The 16,681-nt window shown below is 43.5% G+C and overlaps 2 protein-coding genes across 4 annotated transcripts in view; one reads left to right on the top strand and one right to left on the bottom strand.

Moving 5' to 3' along the window:
- Window positions 1-16,681, bottom strand: part of wdfy4 (WDFY family member 4) — a 315,729-nt gene that overhangs the window by 98,615 nt on the left and 200,433 nt on the right. The window contains exon 49 of one of the 3 annotated variants that reach the window (XM_060854390.1): window positions 5,163-5,245. The exons of the other annotated variants lie outside the window; for them this stretch is intronic. Coding sequence (XP_060710373.1) covers window positions 5,170-5,245 — 76 coding nt within the window. The 3' untranslated portion in view covers window positions 5,163-5,169. Of the gene's footprint in view, window positions 1-5,162; window positions 5,246-16,681 lie in introns of those variants that run through there. 3 annotated transcript variants of the gene reach the window in all.
- On the top strand, window positions 9,614-14,376 carry lrrc18a (leucine rich repeat containing 18a). The gene is made up of 2 exons (XM_060854398.1): window positions 9,614-9,690; window positions 13,593-14,376. The coding sequence occupies exon 2, from the start codon at window positions 13,603-13,605 to the stop codon at window positions 14,374-14,376; it is 774 nt and encodes a 257-aa protein (XP_060710381.1). The 5' UTR covers window positions 9,614-9,690; window positions 13,593-13,602.

Here is a 16,681-nt window from a genome sequence, read left to right as displayed (position 1 = left end):
ATCATTTCAGCAGTGATACTCTAAGAATACAAGAACATAACAAAGTGGCCTATCAAGCCTGCGCTACCATTCAGAACAATCACAGTTGATCTATCATTCACTATTCAATACAATTTCAGCTGACTGACCTCAATTTTCTCAGCCATTCCCCCAAATCCTTCAATTCTCTCAAACACCAAACACCTGTCATTCCTACTTTTGAATATAGTCGATATTGGAGGAGATACAGCCCTCTGGATATTCCAAGGATTCACAACCCTCTGGTTGAAGAAATCAGTCCTCAACTCTGTCTGAAATGATTGATCTCCTATCCAGATTCTGTACCTCCATGTTCTGGATTTCCGTGGTAGGGGTAACTTATCTTCTCAGTGTTTAACCTGTCAAGCCACTTTGGAATTTTCAATATTTTAAGGAGGTGAACACTTATTCTTCTAAACGCGAGAGGATAGGCTCATCATTGGACAAGCCTAAAACCCTAACAATCCATCAAGTGTATCTTCTCTGTACTTCCTTCAATGTTAGTGCATCATTCCATGAATGTGGAGACCAAACTACATTCAATGTTCAAGTCATGGTGTCAAAACACTCTTGCAAATGTCACAATGACTTCTCATTTTTCTCATCCAATAGCCTTGTAATAAAGACCAATGTGATATATGGAGTGTGTCAGACAGCAGAAATATCCGTGTATCTACAAAAGATACACTTTACAACAGCTAAGGACTAGTACTTTTCCTGTTACTATGCATCATTACACTTTTGTCATAATACCTGTTAAATATGATGTTGCTGATTTTTTTCCAAGGGCATTACCGCACAGACATTAAACCTTATCCCTTTACCCCTCTATCACTAAATATTGCCCCTTTACCCCTCTATCACTAAATCAGAAAAATTACTTCAAGTTCACCAAGTTCAAGAAATCAAGGTATGTTGGTGATGTACTTAAAGAGAATTGTGTTGGTGTGGTGACTCAAAGGAAGTTACAACACAGTCCTGAGTGGAGGGGGTAAATGATGTTCATAAACTACCTTCACTCTTGTGATTTGTCACAATAGCCTGAGGGGGTCATTGTCATTCAGTGCTGCGCTCGGTTCTCTGAACTTGTGTGCACAATGAGATCATTGTGATGACATCTGAAAGTTTGTGCCAATGTCATGGAGATGACTCCACCAGTCTGGAACTCGCTGTACTTTAACAATCCAATTATTCATTTACTTCCTCTCCTTTCTCTGAGCTGAACCTCTTGACTCTCTGCTCGACTAATATTCCCGTTGCTGTCTTGGCCTTCCTCATTCACGTCATTACTTACGCAGGCCTTGACAGTCAGAGATGTCAAGCTTTACAGTCACGGGGTCCTTCACAAACACCCCGTATGTATGCAAACTTCCCGAATCGACTGCTGCGTTATCACTTAGCGAAGAACCTGGGCTCATCTCACCCAGGCTTCCAAAATCAAACAAAATACTAATATCGATGGTCAGCTGAGATCAGCTGAGGATTTGAAGGTCAAACTGTAGGACTCAGCTCCAACATGTCAAGATTTCTCCAGTGTCAGACCACTAGACAGTGTAAGCACCTTAAATGTGTTTTATACTTAGGAAGGTTCCTCCCCCCTGCAATGTGTCATTTTCAGACCATGCTGAAATGGGGGATAGCCTTCTCATTCTCTGTTGTGGAAAATCCAATATATGGCAACTGCATTTCAACTCAATCTTGTTTCTGGTTTTGGATGCACAGTGAAAGATCAAATCATTGGGAAGGCAGGAATATTTCTGTAACAGTTCATAGAGTAAATTTTAACTGTTTTCTGAATCACGTACTGTTGCAGTATACATATCTTGGTGCGGCTGAGACAGTCCACAGTATCACATGCCAACCATCTCATTGAAAATAAAAGATACAGGGCTGGATTTTCCCCTTGTGATGTGGAAGTCTGGAATCAGTCATTTCCCAACACCCTGCCTCCTGAGTGGCTGTGATTGCCGCCTGGAATCTTTTCCCCATAGAATCTGGGATGGGTTGGAGTCAACACCCCAGCACCCAAAGCACGGCAAAGCAGAAGTAGATGTGAAAGCAGGCGGGTTAAATGGTCCGCCTCCACTTACCCTTTCACCAACTTTGCCCTGCACACCTTCTCATTCACCAAGCCCACTCACCCATTATCCAATACCTACCAAATCTCAAGCCCTACAATAGACACTGGAGGTTTTGAAGATGCTCATAAAAATAGCAGGACGAACAGTCATTCATAACAAAAAAAAACTAAAAGGTCAATATTCTTAATAGGTCACCCTAACAATATCAGGACTTATAAAAAAAAAATCTCTCAGTCAGTTTAACAACTAAGCTAACAGTCCCCGAAGAACTGAATCTATCTGTGGACGTTACCTCAGCCAAACTTGTACAACAAAACAAATTTACTGAAAATGACTGTCAAAAGAATGCTTTTGAGTGGATTAGCTTTAAGCCTCTGAAACCATTGGAAGAGCTCAGCCATCTGTTCATACTTTAAAACAACGGAACAGCTGTCTGAGCCATAAATAAATTGGAATATTAAATCACAGAGACAAATGACATAGTGAAATCTAACGTACATTATTCATAGAATCCCTATAGTGTGGAAACAGGCCCTTTGGTCCAACAAGTCCACAATGACTCTCCAAAGAGTAATCCACTCAAACCCATTCCCCTACCCTATTACTCTACATTTTCCCCTTTCACATGTATTTAACCTACAGATTTCAGAACACTATGGGCAATTTACATAACCTGCACATCCTTGGATTATGGGAGGAAACTGGAGCACCCAGAGGAAACCCACACAGACATGGGGAGAATGTGCAAACTCCACACAGGTAGTTGCCCGTGGCGAGAATCGAACCCAGGTCCCTGGCACTGTAGGGCAGCAGTGCTAACCACTGTTCAATGCAGATCCAAGGGAAAATGTACTCCAATTCATCTGACTTTAACAATGGTGATTAACTTAGCTGTCATTGACCCTTTTCGGTAAAGGCCCATCATTCCAGTAAAAATATATTTAACTTGCATTATCTCAAAACATGTGAAGTTGGCAACAGAATTTGAACATCACTACCAAAAGATCCCCAACTCTACAGTACAGTTCCTCTAGTCCAGACCCCTCTGAAGTAACATGAGTTACGTAATACTCAGAAGCTGGGCGTATCTATCAAACCTCTAGGAGGTCTAAAAGGCCGTAGTCCCACAACTTGAACCTACAAAGTCTGAAGTGTTGCATGCTGACTCATGGTTCCTCTGTCCCTTTTCAATGCTGTGAAAAAATTACTGGCAATTGGAACTGAGTGGAGTGTGTGTGTGTGTGTGTGTGTGTGTGTGTGGGGGGGGGGGGGGGTGGGGGGGGGGGGGGGCGATACTTCTTTCTCCGCCTGCCATTGCAAATTTGGCTCACACAGATGGGAAAATCACATCCTCTAACCTTAATTGTGATGTTAAATGGTGTAAACATGCAACTAACAAAAATATGAACTGTATTTTTGAAGGTTACATGGACATTTCAGTGCCAGGGCAAGAGCAGCTGAAAAGCCCAACCATTTGGAATTGGGTTTTTCAAGCTTCGTCCTGTACACTCTTTCTCCTTTAAAGGTCTTTTTAATAATTTAACTCATACTTTATCCCAATACCTTCCCCTCTGCCGCCCTCCTGTAAAGTTTCTTGGCATGATAATGATACAAATAAATGCCATTTGCTCTTCCAGGAAATTCCAGCGTTTAAGTTAAAATCTAAATCACATTAGCCTTCCCCTAGCGGTTTAAGAGTCTCCAGCTTAGATTTTCTGACATTTTGTGCCCAATTAGTAGTTGGAAAATGAGCTAAAGTGAAATCTGCTACAGTGCCAATGTTCAGGTTCTCTGCCAATCTGGGAGATCTTCAAAGCCTCCTTCACTCAACAGACATGTCCCCATTTGAACAGTTTACCTGCTAGCACTTTGGTCCCATATGGGTTCATCAGTTTGTATTTCCAACAACCACGGTTTTTGTTTTTATTACAAACTCCACTTGATATAACCTCTATCCACATGTACATCAGAGAAAGGTGCATGCGATAAAAATTATAGCAATAAGAATTGGTCGGGTGGCGAAAAAATAGAAAAAGAGGTTAAAATAGTAAGTTCAAGGAGGAAAGAGGAAGGGTGGGAAGGAGAAGAGGAGGGAGGGTGAGGAGGAGAGAGGAAGGGTGGGAAGGAGAAGAGGAGGGAGGGTGAGGAGGAGAGAGGAAGGGAAGGGAGGAGTAGGGGAAGGATGGAAGGGGAAAGGAAAAGGGGGAAGGAGGGTGAGGAGGAGAGAGAAAGGGAGGGGAGGAGGAGAGAGGAAGGGAGGGGAGGAGGAGAGAGGAAGGGAGGGAAAGGGGAGAGAAAGGGAGGGGAGGTAATGGAAAGGTAGGGAAGCAGAGGAGAAGGGAAGGGGAGAAGGGAGGGATGGGAAAGAGTAAAAGGGGAAGGATGCGGTGGAGAAGTGGCTATGTATAAAAGATGGAGAACAGGAGAGGGGTGGTATGAGGAGCGAAGGAGAGGAGAGGGGACGGAGAAAAAGAGAATGTGAGAGACAAAGGATGATAAATAATTAAACCACTTCTGTTCAAAAAAGGAAATGGAAAACAAAACTCAAAAAGGTCTCTAAATAAAGACAAGTAAAGAGAGAAGTGATAAGGGAATGAACCACAAGGGGCACAGGTCCTGGCAACGCATGAGCTAAATATGTGCAGAAATACGGAATCCAATAGGATAGAGAACTCTGGTCAAGAAAAGCTACATTTTCAAGTGAAAAGGTTAACAGGAAATACAGATCGTTGTGAAACTGAAAACCTGTAGGAAACAGTGGAAACAAGTGAAAAGGATAGATAAGCTGAGAGATCAAAGAAATTCCTTTAAAGATTTCGAGTTATGAGGGTGAGAGTGAAGGAATAAAGTATTGAGGAAGAATTGTTCTGGAGAGCACAAATGATTAAGTATGTGAACACTCAGCCACCTAGTGGGCATCATGTTGAAGAAGGTTGAGTCCCCTGTTAACTGTGTCTGGAAAAGATACGCACATTCACTTAACATTTGCTGCAGACTTCCGCATGCCCTGACTTGACTACATTAACCAAGAAACTAAAAGCAGTCCTTGAGCAGCATATACTCCATGAGATTAGGTTTTGGCAACTCCTTCTTGGATGAAGAAATTTTTTTTTATTTCGTCCAGGAATTTCAAGCAAGGGATTGAACTATAAAACAAGAGAGAGAGGTCATTCATGGTGATCTCAGCAAACATTGCTTTGTACAAAGGGGATATCTGAAACTCTGCCCCAAAAACATTGAGATTTTGGAGAGGGTGGAACAATGATTAAAATAGTCAAGATGTGGAGGTGCTGGTGGACGACTGGGGTGGACAAAGTTAAAAATCACTCAACACTAGGTTATAGTCCAACAGATCTTTTGCTATAAATTCTGTGTCCTGCCCCACTAATTACCTGATGAAGGCGCAACACTCTGAAAGTTTGTACTTTCAAATAAACCTGTTGGATGATAATCTGATGTTGTGTGATTTTTAAAATAAAGGCTGAGGGGTGACCTTGTAGAGGTTTTTTTTAAATTGTACAGGGCATGGATAGGGTGAAGAGCCAAGGTGTGGGGGAGTCCAGAACTAGAGGGTGTAGGTGAAAGGGGAAAGATTTAAAAGGGACCTAAGGGGCAACCTTTTCATACAGAGGGTGGTGTGTGTATGGAATGAGCTGCCAGCGGAAGTGATGGAGGCTAGTACAATTGCAACATTTAAAAAGGCAGCTGGATGGGTATATGAATAGGAAGCATTTGGGGGGATACAGACTGGGTGCTGGCAGGTGCTGGGGCTATATTGAGTTGAGATATCCGATCGGCATGGACCAGTTGGACCGAAGGCTCTGTTGACTCTAAGTCCAGAAGAGGGAATATGTGAACGCAAAAGGGTATCCCCACACTGATACTGAATTACAATGAACAGGAGAGAAACAGGGCATGGAAGCAGGATGTTCCTGATGACCAGGGAGTAAGAAACCAGGGCTCACAGTCTAACGATATGGGTAGGCTAATTAGGACTGTGAAGAGAAAGCGGTCAGCCTGTGCAATTCTCTGCCACAGAAAGCAGTCAAGGCTAAAATATTGAACTTTTCAGGAAGAAATTAGATATAGCTCTTACAATTAAAGAGATAAAGGACATGGAGAAAAATTGGGAGAAATTGAGTTGGATGATCAGCCATGATCATATTGAATAGCAGAAGAGGCTTCAAGGGTCGAATGGCCTCCTCCTGCTCCTATTTGCTATTGTTTCTGTGTTAACTCACATCACATAAGCTCCTCCCATCAGGATAGAAAGGACTCTTGCTAAGAAGAGTTAACTAGTTCTACATGAGTTCACCAGAATATGCAGACTGCTTTGGGTTTTGGTGTTCGCTGCATGGAGTTAAAGTAGCAATGTGTACTTTCCCTTAAGTTAAGCCTGCTGTCTCATAAGAGATAATTGTATCTTTTATATGTAATGTAACTAGCCATTTAGTAATATGCAATAGACCTTGGAACTGTTCCACGATTGACTAGCTTCCACCTGAAACACTGTATGGGTATTCACTCCTACATGCATAGACTAATACCAACCAAATGGATTTATTCTTTTCACCTGTGGGCTGGGCATTGCTGGATGGGCCAGTATTTATTGCCCATTCCTTTTTGCCCTTGAGTTACTCTTTGTTGGAACAAATCTACCCAAAATATCACACTTATATTTGATATTAAAGGAAAGTGATGGCAGCGAGGTACATCTTCTGTTCCCACATAATTTTGTACCAATTTCCCAGCTTAGACCAACATCCCTCAATCATTCCTGCCCTCGACTCAATCTTCTTGCTCCTTTTCTGCATGAGTTTAAAGGCGGTTCATTTTCAACACCCTTGCAATCCCAAAGAAAGGTCACAGGCCTGAAATGCTAATTCTCCACAGATCAGTGCTGGAATGGACCTGCCACCAAGGAATGCACTTTGCCTCCTGCAGCCAAATGGTACATGGTGCAGTAGTGTTTATGTTAGTTCCTGTAACATAAGAACTAGGCACGGGTAATGTGGAACTGAAAGATTTAACAGTTGTTCATTACAGCTCCTGATATATACATGCATTACAATTCACGGGCATTTCAGTGTCTGGGCTAACACTAATCAATCCAGTTACATCAGGAACACACTTCCATCAGCATGTCATGCTTCAAGTGACCCCAGTTAAGATGGAGCCTGAGAACTTAATACTTTCAGGTCACATGCTGTGATGCAATGTTGATATCATGAGCATGGTCTCTTAAAGGCATCTGCACACCTACTGAGAGACAGGAATCACTTTGTCGCTAGCATGTTCTGACTGTATTCATAGTACAATGATTTGGAGAGATTATTACAAAAATATTTCTTGTCAGAGATTTCTGAAATCTAGGTATATGGTTCAACACTTTCTTTATAATAGTCAGACCAAGAGTGGGGAAAATCCTGATGGGGCTGGAAGATACTGGGTAGAAGATCAATTTTATTAACAATTTCTAATTTAGGATTAAATGTTCCTCCCAGAGATACTGTCCACTGTAAAGCCAAACATAGATATATATCAAAGAAAATGCTCTGGAACCCAGTAATCTTTGACAATTCCTAACCTTTGATTCACTACCAGAAGCACGTAACACAAAAATGGCAATTACTTATAAATAGGAGATGTTAAAATACTGATCTGACAGAGTCCAGCCATTCACTTTACAAATTAAAAGTTTTAGTTATAGCTCACAAGCCACAAGCTCCAATACTAGTAATTATTTAGTCCCCAAAATATATATTTCAATCAATCTATTGGGACATGTTGTGATGCACCTCCAGAAGGAGGTGGGGTTTGAACTCAAACTGGCTCAGAGATAGGGACACCACAAGAGCGGCACGGTGGCACAGTGGTTAGCACTGCTGCCTCACAGCACCTGAGACCCGGGTTCAATTCAGGCGACTGACTGTGTGGAGTTTGCACGTTCTCCCCGTGTCTGCGTGGGTTTCCTCCGGGTACTTCGGTTTCCTCCCACAGTCCAAAGATGTACAGGTCAGGTGAATTGCCCGTAGTGTTAGGTAAGGGGTAGATGTAGGGGTATGGGTGGGTGGCAGTTCGGTGTGGACTTGTAGGGCCGAAGGGCCTGTTTCCACACTGTAAGTAATCTAATCTAATCTAAAGAGACTTCCCCACATCTATACACCTAGTCAGGGCTTACCAATGATCACTTTATTAGCGTACAACCATTACTTGTTGCCAGGTTCCTGCCAGACCTTACGAGATGACAACCTTTACAGGTCAGGTTAGATTAGATTCCCTACAGCGTGGAACCAAGCCATTTGGCCCAACAAGTTCAGAGTAACCCACACAGACCCATTCCCCAACCTATATTTACCCCTAACACTATGGACAATTTAGCATGGCCAACTCACCTGACCTGTACATTTTTGGATTGTGGGAGGAAACCAGAGCACTCGGAGGAAACCTACGCAGACACGGGGAGACTGTAAACTCCACACAGACAGTCTCCCAAGGCAGGAATCAAACACAGGTCCCTGGCACTGCGTGGCAGCAGGGCTAACCATTGAGCCACCGTGCTGCTCACCATTTGCTTCAATCCATTCTTAAGTCAAAAGATCATGTGGTACCACTTCAAAAACGATCAGGGGTGTTCTTGCCAGCATCATGACAAACAGATCACCTGCTCATAATTTGCTTGTCAGAGCTTGCTTTGCACAAATTGATTGCCGTGTTTATTATGTTACGATACCAAATGAATGTACCTTGTGGGCTGAAAAGCACATTGTAACTTTCTAAAGCTGTGAAAGGTGCTACATAAACGCAACTTTGTTCCTTCTGTTTTATCTATCTAAAGAGCAATCCAGTAGCAAAGGTATAACTTGGTCTGCAGATTTGACTCAGAACAAGTTACCGCCAGTATCGATACCTGTTTAAGTAGCAAGTAATAGTCTCAACAGCTGAACTCCAGCCCCCATTTCAAATACATTTTCAGCATCCCGACCACATAATAAAAGCTGCAAATGTACTTTTGATGGATTTTTATGGATGGATTAAGTGGACTCTTATTACACTGTGCTTTTTTTTTGTTCTTTTCTTCTCCGTTCTAAGCTAGATAATTGAAATTAGCTGGATGCATTAGTTATTATCTCACATTCTCCTGCACATGGTTGAATATGATTAATGAGTAGCCAAAGTCCCTGAAGGGCTTGTAATGAAGCCTTTTTAATGGAAAGGTGTGTATGAGAGAAACCCATATTGCTTCCCAAACAATCATTCATCACCACCGTGATCTGGCTTAGTACAATTAAGTGCTGTCGTGTGAAAGTCAGCTACAGAGTAACCAGCTGGAAACTCCTCCAGCTCCCAGTGGCTCCCAAATAACTCACGGTCATTTATTTTCGCTAAATCACATTAAACGGTGCCAATCAGGCAACACACATATTAAGCAAGTCCATTTTTTTTGGAGGGGGAGGGGTGCGGGGAATAAGAGCAAATGTAAATCCTGTACATTGCTAAAGGGAAAACAACATTTAATTTCGCTCACTGTTGTACAATGTTTCCACTTCAATCTTTGGCCTTCAGACAAAAAAAGAGGAATACTGCACAGGTGAGCAGGGAGGAATTGCTATACATCAAGTGACGTTATACTAAAGACATTTTAGCCACACATGGAGTAGCTGAGATGAATATTCTTCTTGAGGAAGCAATGTCAAAACACAGAGAGAGAAAAAGAAAGAAATGTTGATGAGGTTAAGTGAAGACAGGCAGGAGCAGGCTTGAGTAAGAATTAAGGACCCATTAGGGCCAAATGGCCTATTTCAGTGTTGGAAATATTTTACAAGGTCTACGTTGTCATATTCCAGTGGTCATTTGCAATGATATTGTCAATAGCTGGATGCTGTGAAATGTTTTTAAATATGCTTTAACTATAAGCTGCAATACCTTTTTTCAAACCTGCAACGGCCTTGTGGTATTATCGCTGGACTGTTAATCCAGAGACCAGGTATTACTTCTTAGGACCTGGGTTTGAATCTCAATATTGCAGGTGGTGGAATTTGAATTCTTTAAAAGTCTGGAAATAAGGGTTAAATGACCAGTAAACCATTGCCAATCATTGGAAAAACCAATGCTTTGTAGGAAACACAGCCTTGCCCCAAAATGTGGTTGATTCATAACTGCCCTATGAGTAATTAAAGATGGGCAATTAATGCCGACCTAACCAGTGACACCCACAACCCGTAAGTGAATGAAATAAAGTTGTGTGAAAACTGCAGAGTTCACGGGATGTAGGGAATAGAGACTGTGGTCTGTCTTTTTTTTCCATTACATTAGATTCCCTACAGTGTGGAAACAGGCCCTTCGGCCCAACCAGTCCACACCAACCCTCCGAAGAGTAACCGACCCAAATCCATTTCCCTCTGACTAATGCACCTCGCACTATGGGGAATTTAGCATGGCCAATCCACCTGACCTGCACATATTTGGACTGTGGGAAGAAACCAGAGTCCCTGGAGGAAACCCACACAAACACAGTGAGAATGTGCAAACTCCACAAAGATGATCGCCCAAGGCTGGGATCAAACCTGGAACCCTGTTGCTGTGAGGCAGCAGTGCTAACCACTGAGCCATCAGGCAACGTGTTATAGGGTTTGAATAATTCAAATCCATTTCCATAACCTGTACTGCATGAAGGAAAAGCAAAGATGTTCAAATGTGCACGACGGATTTTCCCAATCCCAGATTAAACTGCTATGCCCAATCTTTGGAAGCTGAGTAACTGCAGTGCGTCTCATAACAATAAGCACAAGCTGTGACCATTTCCTCAGGCAGTCTGCCTTCCTTTTTATTCAGTAAAACAAAAACACACGGAAACAAAAGTGGTTACTTGTTGCTGTGTGGGCAGCGGTGACCAGCCTGCTCCCTAGGTTAACAGGTGACCTTCTGAAGGTAATGGTGAGAGGGTTTCCAATGGTGACTCTCCCCTAGGGGGGAGGCAATGAAGGGAAAAGGTGCCAGTTTCCATCACCATCCTCACAGACCTGGCGTAAACAGGAATAATGGCAGCTTCTTGAAACAGGCCTCAAGTTGGCATTGTTCACCTTGATCTTAATTCAGTAAAGGAGCTGGAGTACGTGGCCAGGATTGTATTCCGCTCTTTATTCGTTTCCCTGGGGTGTGAGCATGGTTGGTAATGCCAGCATTTTTTGTCCATTCCCTGAATGCCATTGAACAGCACGGGAACACCATTCGCCGAGACCTACCTACTTCCAAAGAACCATGGGACTGTGGGGAAGTGGAGGGGAGGCTCCGTGGTTAGCACTGCTGCCTTCCAGCGCCAAGGACGCGGGTTCAATTCAGGCCCTGGAGTGACTGTCTGTGTGGAGTTTGCACGTTCTTCCCCGTTTCCTCCGGTTGCCCCCCCCACAGTCCAAAGATATGCAGGCTCACTGGATTGATCATGCTCAATTGCCCTGTAATGTCCAGGGATGTGCAAGCCAGGGAAAATGCAGGGTCACAGAGATAGGCTGGTAGGCTGAATAGCCTCTTTCCCGAGTATAGGATTCTATGAATTAAAATGCACCGCTCTGCAATGGGACTTACTATTGCTACAGTCCATCACCAGGCAGGAGTATGAGCCCTATATCTCACTGGCAAAACCTGTAGGAGTGGGTGTGGGTGTGGGGTCACTTGCTGCATTGTAATTCCTTCTTGCTTACTATCATAATTACTCACCTTCATTTTGAAGGCCAGCAGTTTGAGTAGAAACATCGTGCAGCTCAGAGCTAAAATAATACGCTTTGGCAATGTCCAGGATTTACATTTGATTTGTTTTCAACTCACCCCCAAGTTTCCCTGAGCTACAACCCAACCCAAAGCGCCTCACTACCCCATACCCCTACCCCTACCCCTACCCCTCCCCAATGCACACCCCCAACAACCCTTGCCCACGTCCCCTCAAACGTGTGTGGCTTTGTTGGCTACTGTTTAATGTGATGGGGAGGAGCCAGTGTTGGACTGGGGTGGAAAAAGTTAAAAATCACACAAAACCAGGTTATAGTCCAACAGATTTATTTGGAAGCACTAGCTTTCGGAGCGCTGCTCCTTCATCAGGTAGCTAATGTGGCAGGATCACAGGACACAGAATTTATAGTAAAAGTTTAATGTGTTTAATGTGATTCAGTAAAAAAGTAGAACCTAGACTTATTAGGAAGCCATGGATTCAGGACATTTTTAAAGCCCCACCTGAAGAACTTGGCTCTGTATTGGGATGGGAATATCCAGACCACAGTGTTCATTTTCCCAAGTGGTTAGTCACTTGGGAAAAACTGGACAGAATTAACATTCACAACTGAAAATCTACTTTCGTCTCAGTTAATATGTAAACAAGTTAATGCATGTTGCACAGCTCTAATAATGTCAAGATGACAGGACACGGTGAAAAGTTTACAACACAGGTGGGGATAGATGAATGTGTAAGGTAGAAATGAATGGAAGGATGTGCTGCTAAGGCAAGGTTAGGTGAGTGTGATGCAGCTCGTGTGGGTCTCAACCATTGGACAAGTGGGCTGAATGGCCTGCAACAGGGGAGGTGATACTCCATTGGCATTACCATTGCAGTAGTTAATCAAAACTCCAAACAAATGTGCTGGGGACATGGGTTTGAAACCTACCTTGGCAAATGGAAAAATCTGAATTCAATTAAAAACTAGAATAAAAAAGGAACATAATATTGCCCATGGTAACTGATCACTGTTGGTGGTCTTAAAAATCCCATCTGGTTTGGTCGTCTTATTATAGGAAAGATGTGGAAGCTTTTGAGAGAATGCAGAGGAGATTTACCAGGATGCTGCCTGGACTGGAGGGCATGTCTTGTGAAGAAAGGTTGAGGGAGCTAGCACATTTCTCATTGGAATGAAGGAGGATGAGAGGTGATTTGATAGAGGTGTACAAGATGATGGGAGGCATAGATAGAATGGATAGCCAGAGACTTGTTCCCAGAGCAGAAATGTCTATCACAAGGAGGCATAATTTTGAGGTGATTGGCGGAAGGTATGGGGAGATGTCAGAGGTCAGTTCTTTACACAGAGTGGTGGGTGCATGGAATGCACTGCTAGCAGTGGTAATGGAGTCAGATACATTAGGGACATTCAAGCGGCTCTTGGATAGGCACATGGATGATAGTACAAAGAAGAATATTTAAGTTAGTTTGATCTTAGAGTAGGATAAAAGATCAGCATAATATCAAGGGCCAAAGGGCCTGTACTGTGCTGTACTGTTCCACATGCTATGGTTCACTCTAGTCCTTTCAGGAAGGAGATCAGTTGTCCTTACATGTGGCATGCATATGACCCCAGATCAAGGGGAACTAGAGATGGGCAATAAATACTAGCTTAGCCAGTGATATCCATAAACAAGTTTTTTAAAATTGTAATTCTACGTAATTATTTGCTTCCGTCATTATGGACAAAGTTTAATTTTTTTTTGCCTTCTTCTTTTTTATATTAAAAGGATCAAGAAAATGCCGAAACGGAAAGGAGGCGCCGGGGGGAAGAAGATCACTCTAAAAATGGCAAAAAACTCCATGAAGATCACAGTGGATGGGAAGCGTCGTTTAGACTTAAGCAACATGGGCATCGCGACCTTTCCCAAGTGCATTCTGAAGTTGACGGATATTGAGGAAATCGATCTGAGCCGGAACATGATCAAAAAGATTCCGGACTTCATCAACAAATTCCCAAAGCTGCGCTACCTAGACTTCCACACAAACAAGATCGACAGGATTCCTGAAAGCCTTTGCCAGTTGGAGCTGCTTTACTATCTTGACCTGTCGAACAATAAGCTCACAACAGACGGGTTGCCTACAGACCTGGTGCAGCTGAAAAACCTCCGGGTCCTGAACCTCGGCCTGAACTCCGTGGAAATGATTCCCACCACCATCGGCACTTTGAAGGAGCTGAAGGAACTGGGGCTCTTTGACAACCGGATCACGTATATGCCGGACAAAATCACCAAGCTGCCGAAACTGAAGAAACTGAACGTGTTGCGGAACCCGTTCACCACTCCGCAGGTACCCGAGGAGCCTATAGAGACCATCGATCGCGTCGAGAACATTTACCTCGCCAGGAAAGACATGCTCTGCCGTCCCTGTCTCAAGAAATGTCTCCGGGAGAGAGACAAATGGAGCAAGGTGAAGAACATAGCCGAGATGGAGGAAGAGCCCGACTTCAGCGGTCTCATAGCACCCAACTCAGTTGCGAAACAAGACGAGGCATCTTGGAGAATCAGTGACTAAACGTTTACAAGCTGCATGAATCTCTGCTGTTGTCCCAAACTAAAAGGTTGAACAAAATCAAAATAAACTCTCTTACTTGCCTTAAGTTTCAGGACTGGCTACTCTCTTTAGATTAGATTAGACTTACAGTGTGGAAACAGGCCCTTCGGCCCAACAAGTCCACACCGACCCGCCGAAGCGCAACCCACCCATACCCCTACATTTACCCCTTACCTAACACTACGGGCAATTTAGCATGGCCAATTCACCTGACCCGCACATCTTTGGACTGTGGGAGGAAACCGGAGCACCTGGAGGAAACCCACGCAGACACAGGGAGAACGTGCAAACTCCACACAGTCAGTCGCCTGAGTCGGGAATTGAACCCAGGTCTACAGGCGCTGTGAGGCAGCAGTGCTAACCACTGTGCCACCGTGCCGAATCTCTTCTGTGCACTTGGTACGAATATTCCTTTTATTGCATTCATGCTATTTACAGAACAAAACGGTCAATGTTGCACAGCATCAAATGGATAGGAGCAGGCTATTCAGCCCCTCAAGCCTATCCCACCATTCAATGAGATCATGGCTAATCCATGTCTTAACTCCATCCCACGATCCCTTATTGTTGGCTAATATAAGAAGGTCTGATTAACCTCCAATTTCAAATCATTGATCATACTGGCACTAGGAGAAAGTGAGGACTGCAGATGCTGGAGATCAGAGCTGAAAATGTGTTGCTGGAAAAGCGCAGCAGGTCAGGCAGCATCCAAGGAGCAGGAGAGTCGACGTTTCAGGCATGAGCCCTTGTTCATTCCTGAAGAAGGGCTCATGCCCGAAACGTCGACTCTCCTGCTCCTTGGATGCTGCCTGACCTGCTGCGCTTTTCCAGCAACACATTTTCAGCTCATACTGGCACGACCTGTCTTTTGAGAGTGTTCTACACTTTGATCACCTTTTACTCCAAGAAATGTTCACGTTCCGAAATAGCATTTAAGTGGATTTTAAGATGATTTCTCCTTGTCCTACAATGTGCCACCAGTAGAAACAAATTGATCTACCCTATCAATTCTTTTCAACTTCCGATGTACCTCAATCAAATCACTCCTTTTAACCTTGGTATCCAAGATGGCGCCATGTCATAGAGTCATAGAGACATAGAGACGTACAGACCCTTCAGTCCAACTTGTTCATGCCGACCAGACATCCTAACCTAATCTAGTCCCATCTGCCAGCACCCAGCCCATATCCCTCCAAACCCTTCCTTTTCATATACCCATCCAAATTCATTTTAAATGTTGTAATTGTACCTGCCTCCACCAATTCCTCTGGCAGCTCATTCCATATGTGTACCACCCTCTGAGTGAAAATGTTGTCCCTTAGGTCTCTTTTATATCTTTCCCCTCTCACCCTAAACCTATGCCCTGCAGTTCTGGACTCCCCCACCCCAGGGAAAATACTTTGTGTATTTATCATATCCATGCCCCCTCATGATTTTATAAACCTCTATAAGATCACCCCTCAGCCTCCAATGCTCTGTGAAAAAAGCCCTAGCCTATTCAACCTCCCCCAAAGCTCAAATCCTCCAACCCTGGCAACTTCCTTATAAATCTTTTCTGAACCCTTTCAAATTTCACAACATCTTTCTGACAGGAAGGAAAGCAAAATTGCATGCAATATTCCAACAGTGGCCGAACCAGTGTCCTGTAATGCCGCAACATGACCTCCCAACTCCTGTACTCAATACTCTGACCAATAAAGGAAAGCATACCAAACGCCTTCTTCACTATCCTATCTACTTGTAATTCCACTTTCAAGGAGTTTCTTGCTGTATTCCTCTACATGAGTACACATGACAATAAAATCTAAAAACCTAAACGTAAACCTATTCCAGGGAATACCAGCGTCACTTGTTTTATCTCTTCACGTGATCCAAACCTTGGTAACTTGCTGATTTGTTTTTCTTAATGGGATGTGGGTGTCACTGGCAAGGCCAGTATTTGTTGCCCTTGAACTGAGTGACCTTCTAGATCCTTCCAGAGAGTGACTAAGAGTCGGCCACATTGCTGTGGGTCTGCAGTAAGGATAGCAGAGTTCCAACCCAAAAGGAAATTTATGAACCAGATGGTCTGATAACACTTCTCAAGGTCTCCATTATTAAAACTAGTTTTCAGATTTATTAACTGGATTTAAGTGCCACCAGTTGGATTTGAACCTATGTCCTCATAGCACTTACCTGGGCGTCTCATTACCAGTGTGCTGCCATCATCCCAAACAGTGCTGTCAATAGTTTTTACTAGGGAAATTAGGGTGTCTCTAGCGTAAAT

Source organism: Hemiscyllium ocellatum, chromosome 43 (assembly GCF_020745735.1).
Source record: "Hemiscyllium ocellatum isolate sHemOce1 chromosome 43, sHemOce1.pat.X.cur, whole genome shotgun sequence".
NCBI classification, from domain to species: domain Eukaryota; kingdom Metazoa; phylum Chordata; class Chondrichthyes; order Orectolobiformes; family Hemiscylliidae; genus Hemiscyllium; species Hemiscyllium ocellatum.
The sequence above is the reverse complement of the archived record's forward strand: the minus strand, read 5'-3'. Positions and strand labels throughout refer to the sequence as shown.